Source organism: Phalaenopsis equestris, unplaced genomic scaffold, assembly GCF_001263595.1.
Source record: "Phalaenopsis equestris unplaced genomic scaffold, ASM126359v1 Scaffold192294, whole genome shotgun sequence".
Taxonomy (NCBI): domain Eukaryota; kingdom Viridiplantae; phylum Streptophyta; class Magnoliopsida; order Asparagales; family Orchidaceae; genus Phalaenopsis; species Phalaenopsis equestris.
In genome coordinates, this window is record NW_018212243.1 from 1 (window position 1) to 951 (window position 951).

At 35.5% G+C, this 951-nt stretch overlaps 1 protein-coding gene across 1 annotated transcript; it reads left to right on the forward strand.

Annotated features, from left to right (window-relative positions):
- Positions 1-100: 100 nt before the first annotated feature.
- On the forward strand, positions 101-902 carry LOC110034692 (U2 small nuclear ribonucleoprotein B'' 2-like; the record flags this gene model as incomplete). The annotated part of the gene is made up of 2 exons (XM_020738937.1): positions 101-237; positions 696-902. Coding segments are annotated over exons 1-2 (280 nt in total), but the record flags the coding sequence as incomplete, so codon positions are not given.
- Positions 903-951: the final 49 nt, after the last annotated feature.

The window sequence follows — 951 nt, forward strand, 5'->3', positions numbered from 1 at the left end:
AAATTTCTCTAAATCTAAATATCAAATTTGGCTATAATCATTATTAAATAATTAATTAAATCATGACACTATTTAAAAGCCCCGAAAGAGCCCAACTGTTTGTTCCGATAATCAGAGTTTGTACAGATCGCTTCCTCCGATTTCTCCTTCGGCCGATCGTAGCCATGCTTTCCGGCGATATTCCTCCGAGTCAGACCATCTATATAAGAAATCTGAACGAGAAGGTGAAGAAAGAAGGTATCATCCCATTCCTTCTACATAAGAAGCAATTAGGGTTTAGGGTTTTCTTTTGTTTTCGTGCAATATGAGTTGTTTTTGCTTGTGCAACTACTCTCGAGCTCTCTGAGTCCCGAATTTGGGATTGGTATCGTATTTATCTCTTTTTAATCATGAGTAGTTTGCTTGGCAGTTACTAGGGCTTGTATTAGCTCTATCTTTTTCATGGACTTCTAGAACAACTGCATCTCTTGTCTTCTTCTTCTTCGAAGGAGTTTTTAAATTTATTTTCAGATGTTCATGAATTGAATTGACGGTTAGATCTGGGGTTTGAAATATTGTTACAAATGTAATTTGAAATATTGTTACAAATGTATTACGAAGTTTGTATGGAGAAATTTGATCGGCCTCCCTGAGTTAAAGAGTAATGATAATTTTCTCTAGATTGATCACTTTTTTTCTTAAAACTATTTTTGCAGAGTTGAAGAGATCAATTTATGATCTATTTTCCCAGTTTGGAAGGATTTTGGATGTTGTGGCCTTGAAAACCGAGAGACTCCGAGGTCAAGCATGGGTGGTGTTTAGCGAAGTTACTGCTGCTAGTAATGCAGTTCGGCAAATGCAGAGCTTTCCGTTCTATGATAAACCTATGGTGTGCTCCTCTGAATCCATTTTTTTAAATAACAGTATTATTCTGAAAGATTTACGTACCTACCAATTTATTCTTATTTTTTT